This window comes from Pundamilia nyererei, unplaced genomic scaffold, assembly GCF_000239375.1.
Source record: "Pundamilia nyererei isolate P.nyererei 1_Seehausen unplaced genomic scaffold, PunNye1.0 scaffold00028, whole genome shotgun sequence".
NCBI lineage: Eukaryota > Metazoa > Chordata > Actinopteri > Cichliformes > Cichlidae > Pundamilia > Pundamilia nyererei.
The window spans coordinates 2171497-2197614 of record NW_005187429.1 but is presented as its reverse complement, the minus strand read 5'-3'; the positions used below and the strand labels follow the sequence as shown (position 1 = coordinate 2197614).

The 26118-nt window shown below is 43.0% G+C and overlaps 2 protein-coding genes across 3 annotated transcripts in view; both read left to right on the top strand.

The window, feature by feature from the left end:
- LOC102209725 (ankyrin repeat and IBR domain-containing protein 1-like) overlaps positions 1 to 17341 on the top strand; it is a 21776-nt gene extending 4435 nt beyond the window's left edge. Inside the window, exons 2-21 of one of the 2 annotated variants that reach the window (XM_005728397.2) lie at positions 730 to 1060; positions 5126 to 5297; positions 5414 to 5545; positions 6392 to 6583; positions 8701 to 8818; positions 8928 to 9148; positions 9739 to 9827; positions 9919 to 10063; positions 10209 to 10369; positions 10849 to 10937; positions 11183 to 11313; positions 11448 to 11582; positions 12654 to 12740; positions 12909 to 12975; positions 13205 to 13350; positions 13774 to 13952; positions 14155 to 14206; positions 14398 to 14451; positions 14607 to 14730; positions 15063 to 17341. In XM_005728397.2, the coding sequence (XP_005728454.1) occupies positions 873 to 1060; positions 5126 to 5297; positions 5414 to 5545; positions 6392 to 6583; positions 8701 to 8818; positions 8928 to 9148; positions 9739 to 9827; positions 9919 to 10063; positions 10209 to 10369; positions 10849 to 10937; positions 11183 to 11313; positions 11448 to 11582; positions 12654 to 12740; positions 12909 to 12975; positions 13205 to 13350; positions 13774 to 13952; positions 14155 to 14206; positions 14398 to 14451; positions 14607 to 14730; positions 15063 to 16504 (3924 nt within the window). In that variant the 5' untranslated portion in view covers positions 730 to 872 and the 3' untranslated portion in view covers positions 16505 to 17341. The remainder of the gene's footprint in view (positions 1 to 729; positions 1061 to 5125; positions 5298 to 5413; positions 5546 to 6391; positions 6584 to 8700; positions 8819 to 8927; positions 9149 to 9738; positions 9828 to 9918; positions 10064 to 10208; positions 10370 to 10848; positions 10938 to 11182; positions 11314 to 11447; positions 11583 to 12653; positions 12741 to 12908; positions 12976 to 13204; positions 13351 to 13773; positions 13953 to 14154; positions 14207 to 14397; positions 14452 to 14606; positions 14731 to 15062) is intronic. The other variant, XM_005728398.2, reaches the window with a different exon arrangement.
- A 2959-nt stretch (positions 17342 to 20300) lies between these two features.
- snrpd1 (small nuclear ribonucleoprotein D1 polypeptide) lies at positions 20301 to 25647 on the top strand. Its single transcript, XM_005728396.1, has 4 exons — positions 20301 to 20468; positions 21027 to 21103; positions 23016 to 23207; positions 25399 to 25647. Exons 1-4 carry the CDS (start codon positions 20455 to 20457, stop codon positions 25473 to 25475), a joined length of 360 nt encoding a protein of 119 aa, XP_005728453.1. The 5' UTR covers positions 20301 to 20454; the 3' UTR covers positions 25476 to 25647.
- The last annotated feature ends 471 nt before the right edge of the window (positions 25648 to 26118 follow it).

The following is a 26118-nucleotide window of genomic DNA, read 5'->3' as shown; positions in this document are numbered from 1 at the left end:
TACCTCTGGTGCAAATTACTGACCTCTGTCATCATTTTAGGTGGGGGAACTTGCACAATCGGTGGCTGACTAAATACTTTTTTGCCCCACTGTATAGATATGGTGGGGGGGAAAAAGCTTGCCAGGCCAGTTTTTCTTTTTAAGGGAATGGTGGGAATCCAACGGTTATATTTTGATAACCTGTGAATCTGCAGTAGGTTTATAAGCTGTTGCTGGGAGAGTAAGCTCTGCTGGGGCAGCCATAGCTATGACGCTTGTGATTCTTTCGTTTAGCGGCTGAGGGGCAAAGTAAAACTGGTTTGGGTCCAGCATGTTAGTGCTGCATGGTTTAACACACTCTCAGAGTCTCAGTAGCAGAAGAGCATGTAAACAGTCGAAGACATGCAAATTTTTTTTTTTTTATCTTACAACAGTGACCTAACTGGACACAATGGTCCAGAATGGTCAGTTGTGGTAATATCGACTGTGTCTTTCATCAACCAACTAACAAATCAATGGCTTGGATATCATCAACCTTCCCCTCTGGCCTGGCTTCTTTATAACTGTCTTTTTTTTTCTGTCTCTCTGTTTTCTTTTCTATTTTCTATAAAATGGCATCTGTCCATCTAACACACAGCTAATCAATGAATGGACTCAATCGATTGTTTGCCTTTTTTTTCATCTGCTCTTATTCCTTCTTTCCAACTTCATTTTCTCTCTAACCAATTCCCACCTTTCTCTTCTTTGCAGGGAAGGAAACGCTGAACCATGTTGCTCTAAGTCGTGACCTGTGGAGTACGGGGGGGGTGGAGAAAGAGGAGGAGGAGGAAGAGAGGAGTAGTGAGGCATTGGCCACAGCTTCGTTTTAGGTGGCCGTTTGCGAGCCCGAAGCGATGGGAAACACAGCCACCAAGTTCCGCAAGTCCCTTGTGAACGGTGACGAGGCCCTGGCCTGGCAGCTGTACGAGGGCAACCCTCAGTTCAGGGACGGTCTGGACCCAAACGCATCGTATGGAGAGCAGTACCAGCACAACACACCCATGCACTATGTGTGCCGCCACGCCATGACACGTCTGCTCAGGTAAAAGTCAGTCTCATGCAATGCAGCAGTTATCCAGTGCAGTTAGGAGGGCAGTGAGTCATGTTAAATTGAATAACAATTAGCAGCATGTCAGATTTAAGACATTTCTGAGAATCACCATATCTGTAATTGCCTTTGATGGCAAGAAAGGCCACTTAATGTGCGGAGGCCCAAAGACGCCAGTCGCATATATACTGTAAGATTATGTAAATGATGTTACAGGGAGCGGGGAAAGTGCATTAGCCATGAGGAGCTGTGGAAATAAAATGTAGTTAGACCCTTAAAGGCACTTACTTTGTAAGATATAAAACTGAAAGCCACCATCTCAAAAATGACCAATGGCTTGAATGAGCACTTCTGAGAGTCTCGTTAAAGGTTCTGATTTTAATTTTTTTTGTTGTTGTTTTAATACGCGATGAGTTCACGGGACCTGTTATCAGAACTGCTATTTCTAGGCTGACCGTGCACACAACAGCTGTTTTCTCTGTCATTCTGTTTTGTTTTGTGTTATTCAGCACAGAAGAAAACTTGGCTTAAGTATTGCTCCCCTGCTGTCTTTGAAACGAGCTGGTCCTGCTGGATTTGTTAGGCCTCAGTCACGCAGACCTCGAGACTGATTGCTGCTCCCTGCTGGTCGCTAGGGTAAAATGTTATTCCCTGACTGGTTGGCGAATGGTTGCTGGAAATTGATCGCAAAGAGAGTGCTGCATTGAAAACTTCTTTGTGATTACTCTGGTTGATAGCAGATTGCCTGTAGTTTGCGTGGAAGATGCCGACTTGTCTGTAAACACTTGGTATTTACTCTTAAGAGCTCTAGTGACACTTGAGAATGCTTCACAAACCAGAAGTGGAGAATGTAGCCTTCTGTGTAAAAGTTGTACAATCACCATTCCAGACATAGAAACTGCACAGCCCTAAATATACAGAAAGAACAGTGGATGGCGGGGATGGGAGAGTCTCTGGTCTCCATCTGTCAGTCTCACTTTGCATCGCACATCTCACAGTTTCACTGTCACTTTGCAAGCATTTGCAGACAAGTCGGCATCTTTCATACAAACTACAAGCAATCGCACGAACCTGCTAGCAACCAAAGCAGTTGAAAAGTGGCTGTCAGTGCAGTATCCTCTTTGCGACAAATTTCACCTATCAAAAAGCAGCAGCTTCAAACTACCTCTTGCCAACAAATTTTTCCTTTGTGAACGGTGGTTGACCGGATGGTCACTGACCAATCTCTAGGCCTGTGTGATTGAGGCCTTAGGTGGTTCCTCTATAAACCAGACACTGAACTACTTGTGGTCTAAGTAGCTTCCAGCATCTGTCCGCCTTTGGTTGTTCGACAAATTAACACCTCTTGGATGTTTGCTGCAGGCTAACGAGTTGTCATAAACTCAAGTAGCACTCCTGCTCTGCTACCATGCTGCTTGCTCTACTGTGCCCCGCCTGCTTGCTCTCTCGCACACACGCAGTAATAGCCACAAACTGAAATCTGGTGAGAGAAATTACAGAGAAACTAGCGAGACATTCACACTGTAGTGAAGTCAAAGACAAACGCAACATCCTGGTAAATAAAGTAACTAAAACATTTCAGTATTTTTAGCTTCACTGGCACATTTCTTGCTTCTTGTTAGAATATTTTTGCATCAGCACGAAGCTTCCTAATGTCTGAAAATACAGCTGTTCAGGTCATCTCATGTAAAGCTTCATAGACTTCACAGAGTATGTGGACTAAGCTTGTATTACAATTTTGAGAAGTTGATAAGGATGCTGGAGAGGCAGATCTGATCTAAGGCTTGTGTGTTTCCAGTACTATGCAAGTCTTACTGGGAAATTCCATCCGCTTTTGTGTACATTCCTTTAAAGCTCTTTCTTGTGAGTCTCTCTGCTTAATGAAGTGCGGTGCTAAATCACTACAGTTCCTCTTTAAGAGTATTAAAAGATTTGAATTCATTGCATGGCTATTGTGCTGTGAGGAGTTTCGCCGCCTGCACACTTTCTCAAAACAAGAGTTCGCAGAAATAGACAGACAGCACCATCAACAGCAATCAAGTCAACAGACTGACAAAAACCACAGAGTCACCAAGTCAAACACAGCCTTAAGAAAAGGGGTCAAACTATAGAAAAATATAGCAAGCAGCACACCAGTGGGCCTTTGTTACCTCCTGCAGAGATAATCAAGCTGCTGGCCTTGACCATGACAGCTGATTCAGTGACTCAGTAGTCTTCCTCCTCTCCTTCTCCTCCCATTTGTCCTCTCTCTTAGCCTTTCTTACCATGATTACGGGGGGTCGGGGGGCGGGGGGTTCATTATCTGTCTATCTGCATGTGTGCACACGGCCGTGTGTGTTTAAAGGAGGTGGAAAAAAACTGAGACTCGGCAACTGCTTAATGCGTCTGAGAATATAACACAGTGAATCAATCCATGTGCTATTTGTGTTCCTTCCTACTAACCTATAATGGGCCAGAGAGGCGTGCTGAACGCAGCGCTCTGCTCCTGATAAGCATCAGAGGAAAGGCTTCTTTGTTCCAGCAGTTCAGTTGGACAGTGGCAATAGAGAGACGACCGAGAAATCTCAGACAAAATAAAGACTCACAGAGGACGAGCGTGGGCTGGTGGATGGAGAGTCTGTTTCAGATTATTTTTAACACGTATCTGCTTTGTGTTTATTCGCTCTCTGCTAGTCGTCTCTGTGGGTCGAATTGGCAAGTAATCCCGTGAGAAGTGCAAACTGGAAAATCTCAAGTAGACCTATTACTGGAAAACTGGGTGTAGTTCAGGAAGTGTAACCCTTCCTCCACGACAAGTCACAGGAAAAAATATGTAAATAACAACTCGGACGTCATTGTGAACAGTTTGTTTTTCTTTTGTTGAAAGAATCAAAAGAGTACATTTCAACTGCCGACTTCATTTATTTATTTTTTTTATTTATATCTTGGACGCATTGAGTCTCCTCAAGCTGATTTGCTTTTCAGCCAGGTGTACGACAAAGTAGTTAGTTTTAACGCTCCGCTGAGGTTTCCTGCCCTCCACTAATAACTTCACAGCAACAACACAAAACATGTGACCTCCCCACAGCCTGCTTATATTAGGGCCATCCATCCTGAACATCGGGATTTGTGCATGCATATGTGTGTCGAGGTGGTGGTGGAGGGGGTATTGGGTTGGGGTTGGGAGGGAATAATTAGTGATTATTGCTGTGCGGATGAATTGGCAGTGCACTGTCATTAGAGAGAAGCTGCAGGGGCTTGTGGCTGACAGGATAAGAGGGTCAAAAGTGGAAAAGCAGGGCAGCAGTGGAGGAATAGACTGAAGGACTACACACTAAGAAACTTCAAATTCAGAAGCATCGACTGCCGTGTCCAAATTGTGCAAGAGAGGGCGAGGCTTTACAAAATCTTTTCAGCTGGTGTCCTTACAATTGTCAATTCTGTGACATCCTATTTCTTTCTTCTCCTTTTATTGGATTTGCATTAGAGAGAGTCATTTCATGTGCAACACTATTTGTGCTGTGCCGCTGATGAAAAAGAATCTGTTTTTCCTCGCTGGCTTTATCGTAAATGGGAAGGTGTGGGGGGGAAAAACAAAAAGAGACTTTGGTTTTTAAAATGTAAAAAGAAACTTGAAAAGGGAAAGGTGCTGAGGCATATAAAAGAGTGGAGAGGTAATCAGTAAATGGAGGTTTCCACAGACATAAAGCAGGGGAAACTATTTTACTAAACAGAACTGCAGCTACAGTCTTACTCCCAGAGCAACTGGCACATCCATCACCCGCTAAGTGTGTGTGTGTTTGTGTGCATGTATTTGCGCTCACACCCGTCAGCCAGCATGTCCATTATCTCAAAGATGTTAAACAGAAATAGTCGATATTATGCCATCTTTACCTTGTCTCTTCATTTCACTGTCCATTTTACTTCCATAATTCATCTTCCTCTTCTCTTCGACTCGGTTTCAAGCCTTCCTCCTGTTACTGTCAGGCCTTTCCTCTCTTTCCACCTCACATGTGAATACCTCTGAACTGGTTTTACCCTCTTTTATCTAATCTCTTCATTCTTGTCTGCATCATTTAGGTCCTTCCTGTTCAGCAAAGAAGGAAACCCCAACAAGCGCAATGTGCACAATGAGACTTGCCTGCATGTGCTGTGCCAAGGCCCACAGATCCTGCTGCTGCCAGAGGGAGCGCTGTCACCACGACTGGCCAGACCACAGAGGGACGAGCAGCGCCGTGCAGACTGCCTGCAGGTACAGACGCACGGGGGGGCAAATATAGATTAGTGTCTACGCTTGCATGGTAGTGGGAATAAACTGCATTCTATGAAGCCACAGCTGACACATGTGGTGTGTCTTTCCATTACCAGATGATCCTGAACTGGACTGGGGCCAGGCTAGAGGGAGGCCAGTACGAGAAAGCTAATGTTAACGCCACCGACAACCACCACAGCACCTGTCTGCACTATGCTGCCGCTGCAGGCATGAAGAGCTGTGTGGAGGTGAGACAAAGTCTTGGACGCTATTCAAACTCCAGGGTTTTTCATGCATATGAAAATGTTTGGAGTCCAACAAAGAGGTTTGACCTTCAACCAAAGGTCAAAAAGCAGGGCAGTGTTTAAAAAACAATAATTTAACCCTTTTTTAAATGTGGTTTAGTTGATTCAAAGTTAAAATACACTTTTTGAATATGAAGTGGTTGTAATGACAGTAACATACAGATACGTCTGTTAAGTAACAGACTCTTTTAACCCTGTATGAATGCTTGCATGTGTAGTCACTACCCAAAGGTCACCTATTTTCTCTGTGGGTGATCTGTATTTTATGTAACTGGAACAGTCAAATAATCTACAATCCAATGATTTTGAATTATGCCAACTCCTCGTATATCTGCTTTGTATTTTACCAGCTCAAACGAGCACTTCGGCAGAAAATTAACCTTCTGGAATAAAAGTTTTCATAAATCTCACATGTACGACCCTGTGAAAATCAGAAATTCGATTTTTTTAAGATAAAAACTTTAAAGACTTTTCCGTTGGCTTCTGCATCCTTCCTTCAACCTTCTTGATCTATACTTACCAAAAACTGTCTTTTGACTCCTGTTGATTTTAATCTCTTTCACTGTCTGCCTTTGCTCCTTTTGTAATTTTTTTCATCTCTTCCCCTTTCCCATATTTTTGGTTTCCTGTCCTGTTGTTTTTTCATCTTCCCCTTTGTGTTCCTGCTGTTTGCTCCCATTGTCTTTGCCTCTTCCTTCCTCTGCGTCATTTGTTGAAAGTGCCTTAATTTCTTGTTTCTCTCTATTATCTCTTTCTCTCCTTCCTTTTGTTGCCTCGTCCCTCCTCTAGCTGCTGATCCAGAGTGAGGCGGACCTTTTTGTGGAGGACGAAGACAAGCTGACGCCATGCGATCACGCCGAGCGGCACCACCACACCGAGCTGGCCCTCAGCCTGGAGTCGCAGATGGTTTTCTCCTCCTCTTCAGCTCAGCAGTCACACACAGACGCACACGGTGAAACCAACCTGCTGCAGTACAAGGAGGTGAGACCGTGGTTACCCGATGTAGGGTTTCCCTGCTGGCCTAAGTTATTTTTAAGCTTTTTAGTCACTGTTGAGTCTTTAAAACATTTGCTTGACAAGGAGTATCCTTACTGTGCACAAGCATGTTCATTTAGATCTTATGATTACATTTTTGCATAGAAAACAACTCTTGTGTAAAAATTCAAACAAGAATTGAAATATTTATCAGATTTAAGGTTCGACTTTTTGTTTTATGAAGATAATGAGGACTGGTAAATGTATGGCAATAATGTGATTACACCAGATTACTCTTTAGGTGGAGCATTTCCAGCTCCCTATTTTCACTTGTGGACTATATCTATGCTAGGGTTTGGTGATAATGGAGAAAACAAAATACTGAATAGCAGATTATCTGTGATTGCAGGTAGCAGCATTTATTAGTGCAAATGAAATGAATAGCATTTCCATTCTTCTTTTTCATTAAGTTACTGCCATTGATTCAGAGCAGCAGCAGCAGCAGCATGAACGTACAATAGCAGTGACATGGCATAAGCACAAAAATATCTTGGGTCAAGCTTTTTAACCAGTTGCTTAAAGCCCTCATTTACCACCATATAAATGCATCAGTAATTTCCACCCACAGCTTGGTCTTCTTGTCATATGGAGTGCAGCTAGTGAGCGCTCCAGCGGGACTCGGTGCAGTCATTTAAGTTTTGATTGCTAGTATCTGCTCCTCATATTTCTTCATAGCCTGGTTGTACTCAATGGTTTGTTTTGCCTCAATTGGTGAAACAAATTTAATGTTTCTTGCATATTTTGCAAAGTACTGTAGTGGCTCCTTTTTTAGATACTGAATTGTGATCAGAGAATGACACGTAGCTTTCGCTCTCAGACGTGTCTGCTTGTCTGTGTTGTTGCACAATGAGACAAGCCCAGAATTTATACCGGTATTATTGCCATTATATGATATGGCACAGCACTAATCAAAGATAGCTTTGCTTAATTCACAGTATAGAATAATGTGTATTTATTTAATGTTTGTGCAGCACTTAAGCTCATCTACTGCCTGGAACAAGCTGCTTTAGCTCCTCTCTCTTTAAGGCGGCTTTCTTCTGAGTGGTTGCCCATCGTGACCAAAAAAACGAAACGGCGAGGAGCTTCTGTCTCACAGTCGGAGCTGTGTGCCTCAGATGACCATATTGAGAATTGTTATCAGTTTCCACTGATATCATAAAGATCCAAGATTAGGCGCTCTGTCTGTGAAGCAGAGCGTTTATGGCGCTCTGAATCCTGAGCTTTAGGCTTACACGGATTACTTACATGCACGTTGACCTCATTATTTGAAACTTTGGACATCAACATAAGCGTTTATCATTGTAACATGAATATGACAGAAAATAAGAAGCGTAAGCATAGCAGGTCAAATTTAAATCATGTGAAGATAAAGAGGTAGATGGTTGCCCTCATGAACTTGTACAGTGTGTTTATTTTTCAGATTCAAGACTATATATCTTAGGACAGTGAGGTCACCATTGCTAATCTGTGTAGATTAAAACAATCTGGGGGCAAAATGTGCTGTCTGTATTTTGAAGGTCATGTATGTGATTTTGTTTCAACACTGTGTCCAACCTGAACTGTACTTAGTGTTTTGTGTTCTGCATTTGTGCAGACACTGTTTATAGATTTTCAGAATATTTCTACTCGGGTCTCCAGCTTCTTGGCCATATTGTCCCTTGTTGATGTTCTCTCTTCACAATCCACAACTTACAGTGGTTCTTACACGTATATAGTAATCCACAGATCCACAGATACACACACCACGTCTCTCAGAGTCCCAGTTAAACCGAGGTCACCAGCACCGCTGTATAGCTGCGGCTGCTGCCAGCTGATAGCATTTTGATCTTCCTTCCTGCAGCCAAATCCATGCTAATGCTTAATCTGTCTCACCCACCTCCACCCCCAACCCCGACTGCCCCACATCCCAGTCCTTTTTATCATTTCCACATTATCTTTTTCACTTCTTTTAACATTTTTCAGTCTAATATTTTATATTCTGTTTTTGTTTCCATCTTTTACCTTCCCTCTGACTGCTGGTTTTTCTCTCTTCCTAACATTTCTCCCCCTCTGTATCCTCTCAGCCTTACGAGGGGTTGAAGATTCAGGATCTGCGCAGGCTGAAGGACATGTTGATTGTAGAGACAGCCGACATGCTGCAAGCCCCCCTCTTCACTGCAGAGGCCCTGCTTCGAGCACATGGTTTGTCATAAAGTTGACGTTCATATGTGACCTTAAGTAACCCTCGCAGCGCTGTTGTCATGATGCATGCGTTTGTCTCAGTCTTTCTAATAACGTTTGACTTGCTCAGACTGGGACAGAGAAAAGCTTCTGGAAGCCTGGATGTCCGACGCTGAGGGCTGCTGCCAGCGCTCTGGTGTCACCATGCCGACCCCACCGCCTAGCGGGTACAACGCCTGGGACACCCTGCCCTCCCCCCGCACTCCTAGGACCCCACGCTCTCCCCTCACTCTCACTCTCACTTCTACCACCGACAGCTGCCTCACGCCTGGAGAGGAGGGCCTGGCCATGGTGAGCAGTGGTGATGTATGTTAATATAAGAACATCAGTCATTCATGATGAAAAATAGATCATGTATGAAGGCATATTTAGTACTGGGTAGACTCTTTGTGCGCTTTCTTTTTGAAGGCAGAAAACGATGTCTCATTTATCTAATGGTTGCAGGTTAATGTCTAATCCTACTAAAAAGGGGATCAAGTCCATCAGCAGTAATTCTTTGTCATTCCATATAAACATTAGCCTCTGGTTTACTGTCAGTCTTAAGGAAGTCTGCCTGAAAATCAACGTTGAGGTTTTCTGTTAGGTTTTCAGAATGTTTGACCTGTGAGGTGGAACATTTGCAGAATAAGATAAAAGCTGTTTGGGCCGTAGAAGAAATGCCAGCGTCTGATATGGCTAAAGTACAACAGTCCAGCAATCTGTGGCCTCAAAAGTACAGAGTTAATCAAAGACAGAACATCCTGAACTGGTTCTGCTATTGCATTTCTCCTCTGTGTATGAGGATGGAAATGACATGTCAAAGAGAAGTAATCTTATCAGCAGAAATAAAAAAATAAAAAAATTTGAAATCATGTGACTGATTTGCTTCGTCCCCCCTGCAGTGTGGAATCTGTCTCTGCTCCATCTCAGTCTTTGAGGACCCAGTGGACATGTCCTGTGGCCACGAGTTCTGCAGAGCCTGCTGGGAAGGGTACGCGCATGAACATTCAGTGTGTAAGCGTGTGTGTTTTTTATTGAAGCAGATGTGTTTTAGCTCAGTTCTGTGTGTGTGTGTTTCTCAGGTTCCTCAATGTAAAGATTCAGGAGGGAGATGCTCATAATATCTTCTGTCCAGCATATGAGTGCTACCAGCTTGTGCCTGTGCATGTGATAGAGAGCGTGGTTTCCAGAGAGATGGACCAGCGCTATCTGCAGTTTGACATCAAGGTAGAAGTCAAAATAATCGTTTGCACCTTCTCTTCAAGACTGGGCCTTTGTTCTGTTTCTTGTTGCACTATTTAGTGACATTTTCTTTGTTTCGTCACATTCCCTGTCTGTTCTCTGACATTGTTTCCAACATCCCCGTTTGCAGGCATTTGTGGAGAACAATCCATCCATCCGTTGGTGTCCTGCAGCTCGTTGCGAGCGGGCGGTGAGGCTGACCCGACCGGGCCCGGGGGACACTGACCCATCAAGCTTCCCCCTTCTGCCCTCACCTGCTGTTGATTGTGGAAAGGGTCACCTCTTCTGCTGGTAAGCTGCAGGATTTATGATTCAGACATGGCCATGTTTTATTGACACTGTCACTGACATGTAATTTAGCAAAGTCGGACACAAGTCTGGATCTGTTACATTACAGGCTAGTGTGTTATTTAACCCGAACACCTAAATATTATAGTCATTTTATGTTCATGCAGCTGGACAAAGGCTGCTGTGTGAGCAGTAACGTCAGCATTGTGCACACAGATCATAATGGCATGAATAAATATTGTTTTATGAAATGTGCATACACATGTTCTAACTTACTACGCAAAAAAGAGTTATTACTGCTTAATCTGAAACCACGCCAGCCAAATCTGTTTTATCAGAAACTTTTACTTCTTTTGTGTTCCCTTCTGTTTTCTTTATTCCCAGAAACTCTTAGGATTCTGTGTTTGCTCTTATGCTTATGTAGTCTTGGTTAGCTGGATTTGACTTTATTAACTTCTCTCTTTATCTCCCGGTGTCTGCAGGGAGTGCCTTGGCGAGGCCCACGAGCCATGTGATTGTCAGATGTGGAGGAACTGGCTCCAGAAAGTCACAGAGATGAAGCCTGAAGAGTGTATGCCTGTGCTGTTTTGTTTGTTTTACTGTAACTTTAACTGCCCAGCAATATGGTAGCTAAGAGCAGCTGTCAGGACGTCTTATCTGGATGTGCCTGCTGTATTTTATGTGATGCTGGCAGGTGTTTAAGTCACTAATATTTGCGTAATGTGCCGGAATGTGTCTGCAGGCCAGGTGTTAGACTGCAGAGATGTTGCTAATGTGTGTGCGTCCACCTGTGTGTTTGTGTGTGCTTTCCCACAGTGGCAGGTGTGAGCGAGGCCTATGAGGATGCTGCTAACTGCCTGTGGCTGCTGACCAACTCCAAACCGTGTGCCAACTGCAAGTCTCCCATTCAGAAGAATGAGGGCTGCAACCACATGCAGTGTGCCAAGGTAAACACTAAACTCTGTCTGCTGTGTGTCTTCGTTTAAAGGCATGAATGTTGATTGCTTGGTGTATTAATTTTTTTTTCTGTATTTAATTTTATTCCTAATAAATTAACCTTGGTGTTTTTCTCTCTGTGTAGTGTAAGTATGACTTCTGTTGGATCTGTCTGGAGGAGTGGAAGAAACACAGCTCATCAACAGGTGGCTACTATCGCTGTACTCGCTATGAGGTCATCCAGCAGCTTGAAGAGCAGTCCAAAGAGATGACTGTAGAGGTATAAACACTTACTCACTCATAAAATGGAGAATACACACACACTTTATCCCATATAAGCTTCCACTGATGTAGAAACACTTGCTGGACACTTTTTTTTGGTCCAGTTTGTTAGTACCTGGTTGGACCCCCTTTCCCCCTGAAAACATTGCTCTTAGATTTTGGTCCATATTGACATAATAGGGTCACACAGTTGCCTGCCCAGCTGTGATGTGAATCTTGTGTTTTACTGCATCCCAAAGATGCTCTATTGGATTGAGATCTGGTGACTGGAGGCCACAGAGGTCACAAGGTGCATAATCCTGCTGGAAGTGGCAATCAGAAGACTTTTACATTGTGGCCATATAGGGATGGAGCAGCTGTGGTGTTTCGACGATGGTTATTTGGTACTAGGGGGCCTCCACACCATTAAATGACCAACACCAGCCTGAATTGTTGATACAAGCCAGGATGGATCCATGCTATCATGTTATTTTTGACTTTGTCATTGGCAGCAGAAATTGGAACACATCAGACCAGGCAACATTTTTTTCAATCCTCTGTCAAATTTCACTGAGCATGTATGTTTCCTGTTCTTAGCTCTTCTGCATATCGTAGTTGTAATGTTGTTGTTTGAGTTACTGTTGTGTTCCTATCAGCTCATGGCAGTGTGCCCTTTTTCCTCTGACCTCTGGCATCTACAGGGCATTTTCACATAGAGAACTGCTGCTCACTGGATATTTTCTCTTCTTACTCTCTGTAAACCTTAGAGTAGATCAGCAGTTTCTTAAATACTCAGACCAACAACAACACCACGTTCCAAATCACTTTAATCACCTTTCTTCCTCGCTCTTATGTTCAATTTGAACTTCAAAGGGTTGTCTGGACCCTGTCTACATGCAGTGAGTTGTTGCCATGTGATTGGCTGATTAGATATATGTATTAATGAGCAGCTAAATACTGTAGGTATAGCTGAGTGAGTCTGTATTCACACAAATATACAAGTTGTTCAGTCTCTTTCACTGAGTACAGTGAGTAAACACACACACACACAGAGGAGTTTAAATGAAGTAAGAATTTTTCTTTTTTACAGGCAGAAAAGAAGCACAAAAGTTTCCAGGAGCTGGACCGTTTCATGCACTACTACACTCGCTTCAAGAACCATGAACACAGTTACAAGGTAATACACTCGACAGATACGTTCATAACGATGCAAACCTCGCCCAAAAATGCTTCCAGAGAAACATCTCGTGATCATTTGGTGTGTGTATTCTCTCTTCTGTGTGTGTCTGTGTGTGTGTGTGTCTGTGTGTGTGTCTGTGTGTGTGTGTGTCTGTGTGTGTGTTAGTTGGAACAAAAGCTGCTAAAAACGGCTAAAGAGAAGATGGAGCAGCTGAGCAGGGCCTTCATTAGCCGTAAGTGTCCTGCACTGATCTCATGAAAAGGATTCAAAAGAAGTCTGAGTAAACTGCTTGTCAGCTGCAAGCCGTTTGCCCGAGAATAGCATTTGTTTTTGCCAAAGCGCAAATAGGTCATGCCTTTCAGACTCACACCCAAGCTTTGGTGCGTCCGGGTCATAAGACATTAATCCTGTGCTCATTAAAGTCATGGCTAGCTATAAAACACGTGTCTTTTCTTCTGCAGGTGAAGGCACTCCCCCAGACACACGCTTCATTGAGGACGGCGTGACTGAGCTGCTGAAGACGCGGCGCGTGCTGAAGTGCTCTTACCCATACGGCTTCTTCCTCCAGCAGGGCAGCACCCAGAAAGAGATATTTGAGCTCATGCAGGTATTTTAATATATATCCAACAAGTGTGCATCCTCTGCATGAACAGGACTAACACCCCTGAAGTGCCTACAGGGATTCCTGGACTCTGTAGGGGTAAACTGTGTAGAACATAAACAAATTTTGGGGTGTATTATGGCCTTGGTGGACAGAGGACTGGGTACATCTGTTAAAATATACACACAAAAGAATCGGTTTAATGGTTTTTTTCGCATTTCAGTCACACTAGATTATAAATGGGATGGAAACCTCTTATTAGGAAAAATCAGTGATTGCGCTATTTTTGCAAGTGTAAGTACTTGATGCAACCAAGTGGTCATGCAGAAGTTGAGCAGCACGATCAACCTACCACTGTTGATTGCAAGACGATTACACAGTCTGACGGGGGGAAGACGGTGTAACACTTTCTTCTGTTTGTCCTCCCAGACTGACTTAGAGATGGTCGTAGAGGATCTGGCCCAGAAGGTCAACCGTCCGTACCTGAGGACGCCGTGCCATAAGATCATCAGTGCGGCCCGCCTGGTGCAGCAGAAGAGGCAGGAGTTCTTGGCATCAGTGGCCCGTGGCGTCGCTCCCAATGACTCTCCAGAGCCTCCTCGCAGGAAGTAAGAAAGCACACACACAACGTACAGAGAGACAATATGGTTCTAATTTTGGCTCAAGTTAACAAATTCACTACATAGAGCCACTTAGAGGGATTCAGGGGATAAAGAAGTGGCATAAGAACTTAAACTGAAGCTGAGTGTTGTTTAGTTTGCTTCAAATGTGTTTTTAAAAAAAGTAATTGTGTGCTAACATTCATTTCAGTTACCCTGGAGGATCGTGGGATTGGGAGTACCTTGGCTTTGCTTCTCCTGAGGTAAACACAAACGCCTTCTGTCACACCACACTCACAAACACTAACTTCTCTTCGTTCTGCTAATATCTTGGCTCATGCCTCGCTAATGCTACTTCCTAAACCTCCGCTTTAGTGACCTACTTGTGTATGAGGTCGTATTAATGCATGACTGCGGCGGCAGCAGCTGACATAGTTTGCTTATGTTTGTTAAGATGGGAAGTCGGCACTCCGTACTGGGAGCAGATCAGAGAGAGAGACAGTCGCAGGTAATTCACCAGTTTGGTTTTTTTTGGCATATTTAGGGACGAGCATGATGGGCTGAATGTTGTTTTCTGTGCTTGAGATTTTGATGCTGCCTGACACAAAATAGCTCCCTCAAGTTGTCTTTTTCTTATAATAGAACTCGAATAACTCTTTGCAGGATTATGCTGACATCCAGTACCGTCGCAGACACAGACCACGGCGCAGAGGAGACATGCTGAGTTTGCACAGCCTTAGAAGCAGCAGTAACACACCAGAGACCAGCAGGAGGAGTGACAACACAGGTGTGGCAAGCATTTTAATGCACCGTATAACTGGCTTATATCAAGTATTTAACAAAATTTTTTTTTCAGATTAATACAGTGTAGTGTTCATTAATTTATTGTTCTGTATACAGCCGGTACAGGCAGTATATTGGCAAACACTCTGTTCTGGATCCTGCCTATATTAATAAATTGTCTTGTCAGTGCACAAGACAACCAGTAAATGGGATTTTACTTTATTGCTCCATCAGTCTGTTCCAGTCGAAGCACCCAGAGCCATCGATCACTGGGATCAATTTGTAATCAAGCCACGCACAGCAGTCTGTGCTTTAATGTGACATTTCGTGTTTCAGAAGGCACGGAGAGGGGCGAGGGTCGCAGGAGAGCGCTCGGCTCGCTCGACGAAGACGATCCCAACATCCTTCTGGCCATCCAGCTGTCGCTGCAGGAGTCGCGCCGAGAACGAGGACTGGAGGGAGGGATGGAGGGGAGGGTGGATCAGGAGAGAAGAGCGGCTCCAGCGGGAGACCTGGTCGATGCTGTTTTACACTCTCTCAACACAGAGGGTCCTCCAGGAGCCAGAGGCTCATCCTTCCCCGCGTCCATCCTGGATCCTCCTCACCCGCCTAACAGGACAGACTCCACCTCCCAGCCTTGTGTATCCAGCTCCCTCCCCCTCCCTCCGCCTCCTCCCTCCCTCAGCGCAGAGCTGCTGGAGCTGGGAGACAGCCTTATGAAACTGGGGAGCATAACCACTCCTTACGACCTGGACACAAACACGCAGGAGCAGCTCAGCTCACACCACACATACATACACAGTACACATGCTGCTCCTTACACCACTGAACCTGCCTGCAGCAACCCCAGCAGCCACAGACAGGATCAGAGTGCACTGACTGCCCCATATGTGCTCGATCATATCACCATCACAGACCCTCGTTATGACAGCAAAGAGCAGACTTCCTGCCATTTGAGTGCATATTTAGCCAAGGCTGAGCACGCCGCCTCCTGCCTCCCCGCTCCAAACCCCGCACATCCTAGTTCCTATAGCCGGGAACATGCAGCCATGTACAACAGCAACCCTAAACCAGACAGCTCCTACAACCCCTGCCCCGAACACAGCAGCTCTTACACCGCAGAGCGCCCTGCTGCCTACGCCGTCGAACGTCCCCCTAAATCAGACCCCCAGCCCCCTACCCAGTTGTGCCTCCCATCTCCAGAGCTTGAGCCAGAGCTGCTGCTCTCACCAGTGATTCCCCCAGGGGGCCCTTTCACCCCCAGTGACCCTCAGAGCCTGGAGCCCTTGGACCCCACAGCCAGCGCTCAGCTGCTGGATAACATCATGGCCTGGTTTAACAACAACATAAACCCCCAGAATAACCCGCAGAGCCTGGCTCTCATCCCCTCCCCGCCCACCACAGAGACAGACTCCTCTCCCGACACACACACCGAGACTGAGAGCCAGACCTCCGCCCCCATCCGGCAGCCCCTGGAGGGCAAGTCGGAAGTAGGCAGAGGGTCGGCGACCGGCCCACCGGGAGCCGAGGGCGTGAAGACGTCGAGGCCGAGCACTCTGGAGCTGGAAAAAAGAGACGCTGGAGAAGAGGGTGTGGATGCAGGGTGTGTGGCTGACCTGTCGCTGGACGAAGCGCACACACACCCGCATTCACACTCCCAACATGGAAACAGTCCCGCACACACTGCCCCGGCAATGGAGAGAGACTCAGACCTCGTCCTTCAGTTAGAGGAGGACCGGTCACCTGAAGAGTGGACGGAGCAGGAACACCTAGTGTGAAAGTGACAGATGTAGAGAGAAAGAGAAGGTAGAGCCGAGATAAAGAGAAAGAAAACCAATCAGAGAGAAGCACTGATGGATGATGCAAGATGTGTGATGGTGGTGCCTGTGTTTGGGGGGTGGAGTGTTTACTGTATGTATTATACTGTATTTAGAGAGGACTTAAAGACCTGCGGACTCTGTCCAGGAAAGATGATGTCATACACGTTTTGATTATTTTTAAGTGCTTTTTGTCTGCTCTAAAAACAGACAAATTATTCTTTGAAGTGTTTAAACCATGAACGGAGAGCTACTGATATCATAACACAACAAAATGCTCCGTGTTTTAGTTTAGTTTAGTTTTTTTCTTATTTTAATTGAATTCCCCACCTCTTCTGTTTGTCTCCTAAGTTTGTTCAGGGTGAAGTTTTGGTGCTGTTCATGCTGAAATCCAAACTTGCCTCATTTAACTACACTTGATTCTCACACTAACCCAACCACAAGCCAGTTCAGAGCTCCAAGAGCCAAATATATGAAGATAACTGTAACTTTGGAGCCTGTTTATAGCGTGCTGTACAATCAGAGGGCCTAATTCTGATTTCTGGACCTTCATGCACACTGTGCCTGTTTGTGTTAGTGCCAATACAGTCCTGATCTTTCTTTTCAGCAGACTGGCACAGTCTGCTGCGTAAACGTCACACTATTACAGCACCTCTCTGCACGTGAAGGTCAGAGGCCAGCCCCAGCTGCAGAGCAGCGCCCATAAAGCTGGAAGTTCAGTGGGTGCTTGTTTGCAGAGCAGATTGAGTTCTGTTTTTTTTGTTTTTTTGTTTTGTTTTTGTTTTTTTTGTTCTGGGGGGGGGGGGGTTTTTGTTTGTTTTTTGCTACTCGCTGCACATTTCAAATGTTTTGTATCAAAGATGCATCTTCATGTTTAATCTGCAGAGATTTACAGTGTTTTTCTGCCACTTTGGCTCAGTGTTAGTGCACCAGATCTCACGTAGCACACAAAATACAGTGGGTATTAAATGAGGTAATGCATCAACCAATCAAATTAATCTGAGAATAATGATATCCAGTATTTAACCTCCTCAGATCATTCATACTTGCTTTGATTTAAAAAAAAGAAACTACAAATATCACAGAGGAAATAATTTGGCATTTTAAGCTGAAGACTGACTTCAGAATGATCCTTTACTTTATTAAACCTGATAAATAAAATACAGTCAAAAGGTTTAAAGTGCTTCAAACAAGTCGTCCAATCAAAATTATTAAATGTTAAACCAATTAAAAGAGTAAACAGTTAGCAGATGGTAAACTAAGATATGCTTTATCACTTTGGATTATACACAATGTGTTTTTAAAGTTTGACTTTACACTGCAGCACATTTAAACAAGCTGATTTTTCATAAAAAGCGAGATTTCAGCCACTTTCACAAGTTTTGTCTTCACAGAAGCTGTTGTTAAACGGTGTTTATACGACTGTAAAATAAATGAGAATATATTGTTAAAACACTGCTGCACTGATTCATGAATCTGTTTATTGTTTGGTGCTCGTGTGAGCTGGTTCTTTGAGTCGTGCGGTTTCTGAGCCAAAGCAGGCATAACAAATACTGTAAATGTGAGCACATTTTATGGTTTTATGTAACTTTTTATCATATCTTTTCCACTACTTATAGCACCCTGCAGTGTGCTCTAATCGATGGGACGTGGGTTTGGGTTTCTGCTGTATTTGATTCTTTTTATTCCTTTAATTATAGAGAAGATGTTTCTTTCTGTTGAGACCAGAGTTGTTGGATCTGTGTGCCTTTTTTCTTTGTTTTGTTTTGTTCTGATTGTATTTATCTGTTGCTATTTATTAGTGTCATTGCTTTTTAAACATGCTTCTTAATGAAAGATGATGATGATGATGAAAACACTTTAATACACTGATTTTGTTTAATTCCCCCCCCCCCACGGGTGAGTCGCAGCGCCCGCATTTTCAGCCCTGAATGAAAAAGCTCTTTGAGCCTCTCTGAAGGAATCCGCTGCTTTTCCACGATGATCAAAAAACACTTTATGTGAATGTTGAACTTTGATTTGACGCCGCCTTGGAAATGTAACTGCTGGGATGTCATCAAGCCTCAAATCTTTAAACTTTATTGCCCAAATACAATGTTTACAAGGGAACTAAACACTGCCTGCTGTGATGAGGACTGATTTGGTGCTCTGGGGAGTGAAATGAGAATAAATGTGGGGATTTTAAATGTCCTTTGATGGCATGCCAAACAAATACAAAGACACCCTTTGTAAAACTCAAACTGACTCACTTAAAACTGATTTTTAAGCATTTTCTGAAACCTGAAGTGATAAAGTGAGAACTGTGAAGGTAGCTGGCTCATAGCATTGCACGAAGCCCGCTGCGATGTGAGGGCAGTTGTGACATTTCAGGCTCCGCTCCCTGAGGATGGAGGGGATTCACGTCAGTGTTTGGGCACACGCTGCGTCTTTGTTTTGCAGAAACATGCTGCCGAATGTCGGATGTTTGGTGGGGCTGCGGAGGGACAGCGGCTAAATATTCCCTTTTTTTTTTCTTTTTTGTGTGTGTGTGTGTGTGTGTGTGTGGCATCGATGGCGTCACGCAAGCGGTTGCATTAGTGTTTATGATTTAATGCTCCCTCATCTGACATCTTCAGAGTTTAAGAGATTGAAATTGCACTCTCACAGATTATACTTGATACATTCCCAGCTGGTCAAAAGAAAGGGTTTGATGTGTGGCCAAAACTAAAAATGAAAGTGTCAGTGCAAAGTTTACTCTCAATAAAAAGAACTGAAAGTGCACTGCAGTGACATTTTTATTTTTTTTTGTTTTAGTGCTTTGATTTCTGAGCTTCCATCAGCAAGAAAAGGGAACATGTTCCCTGATTAGTCTCCTATTTATCCTAATGTACATGGTAGACTGACGTCTTTTCACTTCATGTTGCTGTCAAGTCCGCAACAGCTCTTAGCATGTACATGGAAATGATAAGTAAACCCATTATCTTTAGGTTTAGACTGCATTTATTTAAAAAACTTAACACAGCTGCACATCAGGAGAACAGAAGTGTTAGATTTTTGTTTTTATTACTTTTTTTTTTTTAATTGATTTGGGGTTTGGGAAGGCTTTCCTTATTTTAATTTGTTTTCATTGTGTAAAATGTTCAGTTTGATTAGTTTCACGATTTATTTCTGTAATCTGTCAGGAGGAAAATTTTTAGATATGCAGCTATTACAGCACAAATCCAATGCGGCATCTCAGCCTCACTAAGTACGACCAAACTGCCAAAGACTTAAACAAGACACAGCACTGTGCAAAAGACTTGAGTCACCCCTTGCTGTCTTTATATTTTGCTTTTAAGCAGCCAAACTTCTTGATCTCTGTTCTTGAGGCTTTCTGAAGGTCTTTCAGTTTTTATTTACAGCTCAGGAATGCATCTGGCTCTTCAGTTCATACACCTACTGGTCAGTCTTATCAGAAATCTTTTTCACTGGAAGGATGTCTGTCAAGAAGATCCATTTTCCTAGCAAAGTATAAAGGATATCTCAAGACGTTTGCGCTATATTGTAGCGTTTTCTGATTATTTGTTATTTAGTTTACACACAGTAAGTTTTTACTGTCGTTATAGTTTACTAATGTTGACACTTTGACAACATATATTATAATAAAAATGTATATACGCATTCCTTCTATTAAATATTTTCTTTAAAGTTCAATAAATCCAAATATTTGTTAGATTCGGAGCATAAGTTCAAAACGCTGTTTATTCTTCCACCAGTAGGCGGCAGTGTTGTCGTGCAGCGTGTCTTCTTCTTCATCGCCGTCGCTCCTTTAATGACGTCGTAAGTGCGCGAGTCAAACGTAATTGTTACCACAGCGGCCTGTGTGTGTTTTCACCCGATCGCTGCAATTTTTCTCTTTGGTGGAGGATTTGTCTCTACAGTCCATCACCATCATGAAACTAGTCAGGTAAGCGGAGTCTGGAATGCGCCATTTAACGAACGAGTGAACGTGGGATGATGAAGTGAAGGCGTTGCGGCTGGATGGGTTTAGATGGAAAGCGGAGAAGAGGAGGATAAGATATGAGCGGGAAGCGTCGGGCCGAATGAATGGAGGCTGTTCGGAGTTAGAATGACCGCACTCACAGTTAAACTACACCTGTAGTGTTAACTCATGCTCGGTAGTTGGAATTAGCTGCATGCATCGACGATTTTTAAACGTACTTTGGTTCGTGGACGTTAGCAGACTCGTAGGTCCGGCCTCGGTTAAGCTGCTACTCAGCGAACGAAATAAACGTAGCCTAAATGTGTAGTAGCAGGAGCATAAAGCTAGTCCAGTATTTATTTTAGTTATGGCGGTTAACTCTGGAGGGTTTCAGCGGGTTTTCATAAGGTCGTCTCACTCCAGGGGTGGTTTTGTTTTGCAGGTGAAAGCTATGCAGCTAGTAGCTAGCTTGAGGCTAGTTTTTGGTTCATTTCCAGGCTGAACTCAAACATAGACGTTCATCTTCTTCCACGATGCCCACAGGTTTTTGATGAAGCTCAGCCATGAGACTGTTACCATCGAGTTGAAGAACGGCACTCAGGTCCACGGCACCATCACAGGTAAGACTCAGCTGGAGGTGATTTATTAAACAGGTATTAAACAGGTGTTGGGCTCACCTCCTTACCGCTTTCATTAGTTGTGCTGCCACTCTAAGCCAATTCATTCCGCTAAGAATGCTGTAGTTCAGGCGTTTCAAAGTAATGCTCAGAATTTTAATGTAACGGTGGCCAGTAAGGCTCATTTTCAAGCCAGCACCCAATTCTTCCTAAAGCTAGAGTCCTGTGGAAATGCTGGGAAATGTTTATATATAGCTCACTTAAATATAAATATAAACGAAGTATGCAGGTCCCAGGTTTGCAATTAATAATTTTAAAGATCAATAAACTGGTTTTAGCTGAATGCAACTTTCCCAGCTCCCTCTGTTGGTAAATACAGTGAGCATCATAAAAAGTGAAGTTTGTTCCATAGTCTTCATATGCTTGTGTATTCCCTTTAATGTCCCAGTGATACTTCAGTGAGAAAACACTATCAAGTCCTCCTGTGCATTGTACTTTTTCACTGCTGTTTTTTTAATTTCTTAATAAAAGAATAATCATAGCATCAGTATAAGGATTTACAAATGTCAGTGAATTCCTGGAGGGAGATTGTAGAAATTATCAAAATGGAAGAGGGGGAATGGTCAAAGGAGGAAGTGGAAAAACACAGTTTAAAAAAAAAAAAAAAAAAATCTAACCTCAGTAAAGAGATGTAACCGAAGATATTTTATTTGTTTCTATCAGCTGGCACTGCGTATGAAACGTTGGGACATGACTGCACTGTAATTAACACATACTGCACCACACACAGCATAAATGTTGTAGGACCTAGAAAGATTTCCCGCAGAACTCTCAGATAAAACGGTTAGCTTTTGGTTACTCAGTGTACTGTGTGACATGTCTATTAAATGTGCTCCAGTGCAGCCCTCCATAATCCAAACTGCACAGTGGTCAACATAGCTGATGCTGTGTGGTTTCCAACAGGGAAGGAAGTAACAGCGGCGTTCACCAGGAATGGGAGAAACACAACAAAGTAGTGATGTGCAAATGAAGCAGAGAACCAGTACTGACCCACTTGAAAGTGGGTTCATTCATTCACAGCTTTGTTTCAGTGACATCTAGTGGTGGAATAGGAGTCAGCAAAACAATGTGTTGATAATCGTGCTGATTGTAAGGAGGGTTTGTGTGAATGATATAAATACAATTTTGCAAAGGCAGTCAGTTGATTCTGTAAACGTATCTAATAGTTGGAAGAAGGCGTGCTCTGGGAAGCTCAGTGTGTGCTGGGATGGTAGGGTGTGAGATTATACTTTCCACAGTTTTGACACTTCAGGTGTTTATGTCATAACTTCGCCCTTCTCCACGGTCGGCTGGTTGATCATCAGCACATGTGGCTCACAGACACCCTTCTTTGACACATCCCCCATCTGACAAGACACTGCAGGTATATGAGCTGTCCACGGAAAACCAACACACCACGTCTGAACCATAATTTCAGCATTAGTCTAAACCGTGTCAGTGATGACAGTCTTCGCTTCTACCTTCACAGCCACTGGATAAAAGACAGACTTTAGACAAGTGCTTGTATGATGTACAATGATGAGGGACGTGAGAACGGCTGACAAAAAATGCAGTGCAGAACACAGAAAGTGGGCATCTGAGCCGAAAGACTTAAAACTGCATTTTTTTTCTTTATCTGCTTGTCAGACCAACTGAGCCAAAAACATAAGGCAGCAGTTACATTGCAGGTAAAATAATAAAGGATGTTCATATAGTAGAGTTTAGTTGTAGTTGTCCACACTGGAGCACACTGGTGGAGGATGGAAGTCAGAACAGTCGGGAACAGATGTTTCTACACTCATTTGGACTCACTCAGAGTCTTACTTCCATCTACTGTATTCAGTTTTCAGATTTTTCTTTCCTTTCCTTTCCGTAGGTGTCGACGTGAGCATGAACACCCACCTGAAGGCGGTGAAAATGACCCTGAAAAACCGGGAACCCACTCAGCTGGAGTCGCTGAGTATCCGTGGCAACAACATCCGCTATTTTATCCTGCCGGACAGCCTCCCGTTGGACACCTTGTTGGTCGACATCGAGCCAAAGATCAAGTCCAAGAAGCGAGAAGCAGGTGAGGAAGTGTTTGCTGTGCACCTGGCTCTTTTTGTTGTCTTTAAAGGCTTGTTTTTTGTACCCACAGGCTGGTTTATAAATGTCACTTCCCAACACTTTTTACATGAATGTGGACAAAGGGTCACACGGCACGTGAACCAGTATCCGTACGGCAGCTTTTCATGTCCTTTGGAAAAGTTAAATCTGGAAGCTTCGTGCAGAAAAGCAAACGAGGGCTGTGGGTGTGGGAGCGTAGCGGCCTTATGCACGATCGCTGTGTTTGATGTTTACAGTTCTTCCATACCGCTGCTGAAGCTGTGGTGTGTTTTGTTTGTTTTCCCCTGAGTTGTGTAAGCATATAGGAACACATTGTAGCTATTCATGCGCATCTAAAGTGTGAGCATAAATGAAAACAGTGCTGCGCTGACGTCACAGTTGGTGCGAGCAATGACTGGTGCGTCTATCGTAACAATAACATAAAATGCCTCAGAAGCATTTCCACTGATGTCCTCTGTCACGTCTGAAGCTCTCACTCACCCACAACCTGTTTCCAGCAGGTTTTTAATTGCTCGCAGCTCTTTCTGCGTCTTTTTAAAATCTGTTTAGTGCAAATTGTACTATAAGATTTTTTTAGTCCCTCTGCCTGGTCTCTTCCACATCAACATGTGGTTAAACAGCCCACTTAGAAATCACTTGGGTGCTCAGGGTTGTTTCAGTGATCACATTTGTTCACTTCTGCAGTATTAAGTTTATATTTTCAGGGCCTGTGTTTTTTAAATTTGTATATAGGAAGTTTTTCAGAGTTGATGCAGTTTTAAATTGTGGTATCTAAGTGATCTTTAATAGGGCTGTTTGTACTCGGGCCTGTTGTACACTCTGTCCTGCTGTAGTTATGGGAGCATGAAGCCCAGAAAATGTCAGATACAGGCTGTTATACGGTCACCTTAAGAAATGGAAATTGATTCGTGCTGAGTTATCGCTGGTGTGCGTTTCAGCAGGGTTTGTGTGAGTTTGTCTTCACAGCATGAGATGACCAGACACAAAGTTGATACTGATAAACTTATAAAATTAGATTGGAGATATAAGGATGATTGATTTATTGGGGGTTAAACACCAAACACCGGTCAGTATGGCTGAGTTTATACTCACCACAGACATGTGGCCTTTAGTCAGTCTCTAATATCTTCCATTTACCACACTAAACAATAGAGGTGGGACTCACCATACATCCCACGATACGATATTATCACAATATTTAACTCACGATACGATATTGCAATTTTTTAAAATATTTTGCGATATTCAGATTCTGTACATAAAGGTAAACTTTATCAATATTCATTTTATCTAATATCAAAGTCTCGCACTCAGTCTTTCTCTCATTTCAGTTATTTTTATTGTTGACAAACTGAACGGTTTGTATTACAGTCTAGTCCAACTTAACTGAATGCAACCATCTGGTACAATTATAGCTATTCTGAACTATGCAATATGAAAACTATGCAGCCCCTTCAGCAACTGAAGAATTTGAAAGTAAATTAAAACAAAATATAATTTTACATTAAATAAAAGTTTTAAACTTAATTAAAATAAAACATGTCTTAAATTAAAATAAGTAAACTGTCGTGTTTATTGCTGCCAAAAAAAACGTTAAACACATTTGGACAGTGAAGGAATGTCAGGATTCTTGCTCAGAAAAAGGATCAACATGCTCTGAAGTCTGAACCTTTTTGTAACAAAATATCGATTTCTGCTGTCCCTGTATCGATACATTATTAGAAAACAAAATATCACGATGCTACACAGTATCGATTTTTCCCCCCACCCCTACTAAACAACATACATGTGCATCTTTAAAGATGTGACATAAAACTGGGTCTCCTGGTTTTGTTCTTCATATTTACTCCTCGTACTGTACTTTCGAGCCATGCTACAGTGTTTAGTCGCAATGTGAGACCCTGAAATGATGCTGCTGCTCAAAGAAATGTTACTCCTGTTCAAAGCAATGTGTTTACACTTTCTTTTAAATATATTAAACATTACTAAAACCAGAAGTAAATCAGGATAAATGCTCAGATTTAAATTGAATAGGGTAGCACAGATTCGATTTTTAAACTGCGCATAGAACAGCCTGCCTTATGTTTATAGTAACATAGCAACTCAACACATGTAGGTGAATGTTTGTGACAAATCTGTTGCTCTCCTCTCAGTGGCTGGACGGGGGCGGGGCAGAGGACGAGGACGTGGCAGAGGAAGAGGAAGAGGACGGGGTGGACCAAGGAGATGATCCAAAGGCCTTAAAGCTGCATCTCACCATCCACTGTTTGTACAGGAATTTTTTTTTTTTTTTTTTTTTTTTTTCCCCCACAATTTGCTCAAAGGAAACCGTTTGTGAATTTCAGTGTGTTTTTCATTATTTTGTACATTAAAAATTTTCCTCATTAAGAGGATAAACTTGACTCCAGTGCATTATTACAATACCTGTGTGACAGGGGTTCAGGTTAAACTTTTGTTCTTTATTTACAAGGTTGAATAAAGTTTCTTTGTACCGAAATTTGTTAATGATCATGATTTTAACAGAAAAATAATTTGAAGCGCTCAAAACGCAACAGGTTATGTTGTGAGAGGGGTCAAAATCTGAATAATGTTATTATAAAATAGCACACAGTCTTACACTTTGTCTAATTTATGTTAAATAAAAAAGGCTCTAAAACTTTGATCTTCAGCTGCCAATACTAGAATAGAATAGAATTCGACTTTATTGTCATTGCACATGTCACAGGTACAAGGCAACGAAATGCAGTTTGCATCCATCCAGAAGTGCTTTAGCCATGATATAGATATATTACAATATATATTAGCAATAACATAGATATGTGAGTATATTACAGAAATGGGTCTATTATGGTATGTTATAATTTACACGGTAT